The following is a 2,169-nucleotide window of genomic DNA, read 5'->3' as shown; positions in this document are numbered from 1 at the left end:
GGCGGCGGTCGCGACGCCGGGATTGTTGAGTACAAGGAGCTCAAGCTGGCGCCGAGCGACGACAAGTCTCAGCGAACGGAGGTGCACAAGGCCTTCCGGGTCCACTTCGAGGGCTTCCTCGACACGAAGACGCAGGACGACAGCGTGGTGGTCATGGTCGTCGGTCGCGCCGATCGTCGCGGCGCCCGACCAGCCGGCACCGGCGGCCGCAGCGACGCCGCCAACCAACGCAAGCGGTACCCAACCAAGCCCATTCATTTTATTTATTTATTAATTATAATTTTTTTAAAGAGTAAAATTAAATAATATCTTATATTCAAATTTAATAAACGGGAATATGTACAAATTTTAATAGGAGTTTCAGTTAAACTGCGAGACCCACAATGGTTGTGTTGGAGCATAGACGCGCCGTTCAAAACAGGCCGACTCTCTGTTTTCTCGATCGGGGGTGTTTGGGTGGAGTAGCTGGAATCTCGCCTTTGCTGTGTGTGTTCTCTTCGGACGAAAACCGATGACGACGGCTAATCACCGTCTGATTCGGCGCGCTGCGTGCGGCGTGTCGCTGATTGTAACAAGCAAACCTCTCTGAACTCCTCAACCAGTTGAAGGTGCACATTGTGTGCCAAGGCCAAGTCCAGTCGCCCACTGTGGCGACAACGGGGACGGTCTGACCTCATAAATCAAAACCAATCATACACGATGGGCATCGTCGACCGAAAGACGAACCCTGCTCTAAAAAATCAGCAGCCTTAATCTTGATGGGACCCCACCAAAAAAGATAACAACACTTGAGAGTGAGGAGCGAGGCCCGCAGGCTCGCTCTGGCCCTCCTCTCTCGTGTGACATATCCACCGCACCAGAACACAGCAAAAGGAGGCGCATGTTCGATTCATGCCCCAAAACCCCCACCTTTTTTTAACCACTGCACACCACACACACAGCATAGGTCTTGTGTTGGTTTGTTTCTGTGACTGATTGGCAACGTTGTTATTGTATTGTGCAGGCAATGGCCGACGTGCTGGGGTGACTACCTGCAGTTCGTGCTCTACAAGGAGAACAAGGACACCACCGCCGCGGTCGGCCTCCTCGCCAAGTTCACCAAGTACGTCGCCACGTTCCTCCCATTCGATTGGTCGCTACACTGCATTGCTTTCCATCGTGCAATCTCTAAGAATTGCGTGTTGTGTTTGTTTGACGGTGCGAACAGTGCGCGCGCCAGTCGGTTCTCGTATGCCGGCACCAAGGACAAGCGAGGGGTCACCACCCAACACATGACCATCTATCACATGCGCGTACGTTGCACTCCCGGCCGCTGCCCCACCGGTGGTTCACATCGGCCTAATCAACATTCTCCCTCTTCTCGCTCATCATCAGGCCGAGCAGCTGCGCGGACTCAACGCCAAGCTGTACGGCATGCGCGTGGGCAACTTCTCGTACGCGCCAATCCGCACTTGCTCTATTTACTGAAGAGAAGTCATCATTCACCTTTGTCGTGTGTGTGTGTGTGTGTGTGTGGTGTGTGTGTGTAGTTATGTGTCGCAACAGCTTCGTCTGGGTGACCTCTTTGGCAACCGCTTTTCCGTCGTGCTCCGGTACGCCACCGCACGCACTGTAGTTGTGTCCGCACTACCACGTACGCGCTTGGAAGAAACTGATACTTTCCTTTGTCCTGTCCAGGGAGGTGTCGGCCTCGGAGGAGGAGATCAACCACTCCCTCACTGAGCTCAAGCGGACCGGCTTCGTAAACTACTACGGTTAGCCACTCTTTTTAACTCTCTTTTTCTTTCTTTCTTATTTTTTTATGATATGTCTTGTTTTTCTTTCGTTTCTGTGACTCCCGCCTATGCTGGCTCACGTGCGCGTTTTTAGGTCTGCAGCGCTTCGGCACGGGGTCGGTGGCAACGCACCGCGTCGGCATCGCACTGCTGCAGGGCCAGTGGAAGGAGGCCGCCGATCTCATCCTGCAGCCGCGGACCGGCGGTATATATATAACATTTTTATCATTTTTGTTTTTTTTTTCGAACATATCCAAATTCACACTTGTGAAAGCTGCACGGACTGACATGCGTTGGAATGTTGTTGGCTGTAACAGAGGAGCAGGAATGTGAGAGCGCGCGCAAGTACTGGGCGGAGACTGGTGACATCAATGGTACGCACACCAATTGCGCC

The 2,169-nt window shown here is 53.0% G+C and overlaps 1 protein-coding gene across 1 annotated transcript; it reads left to right on the top strand.

Moving 5' to 3' along the window:
• ACA1_153830 (RNA binding, putative) lies at positions 1-2,148 on the top strand (the record flags this gene model as incomplete). The annotated part of the gene is made up of 8 exons (XM_004340521.1): positions 1-236; positions 1,004-1,102; positions 1,208-1,292; positions 1,375-1,433; positions 1,530-1,592; positions 1,678-1,754; positions 1,870-1,980; positions 2,093-2,148. Coding segments are annotated over 8 exons (786 nt in total), but the record flags the coding sequence as incomplete, so codon positions are not given.
• Positions 2,149-2,169: the final 21 nt, after the last annotated feature.

The sequence above is a fragment of the Acanthamoeba castellanii genome (genome assembly GCF_000313135.1).
Source record: "Acanthamoeba castellanii str. Neff unplaced genomic scaffold scf7180000084722, whole genome shotgun sequence".
Classification (NCBI taxonomy): domain Eukaryota; phylum Discosea; order Longamoebia; family Acanthamoebidae; genus Acanthamoeba; species Acanthamoeba castellanii.
The sequence above is the reverse complement of the archived record's forward strand: the minus strand, read 5'-3'. Positions and strand labels throughout refer to the sequence as shown.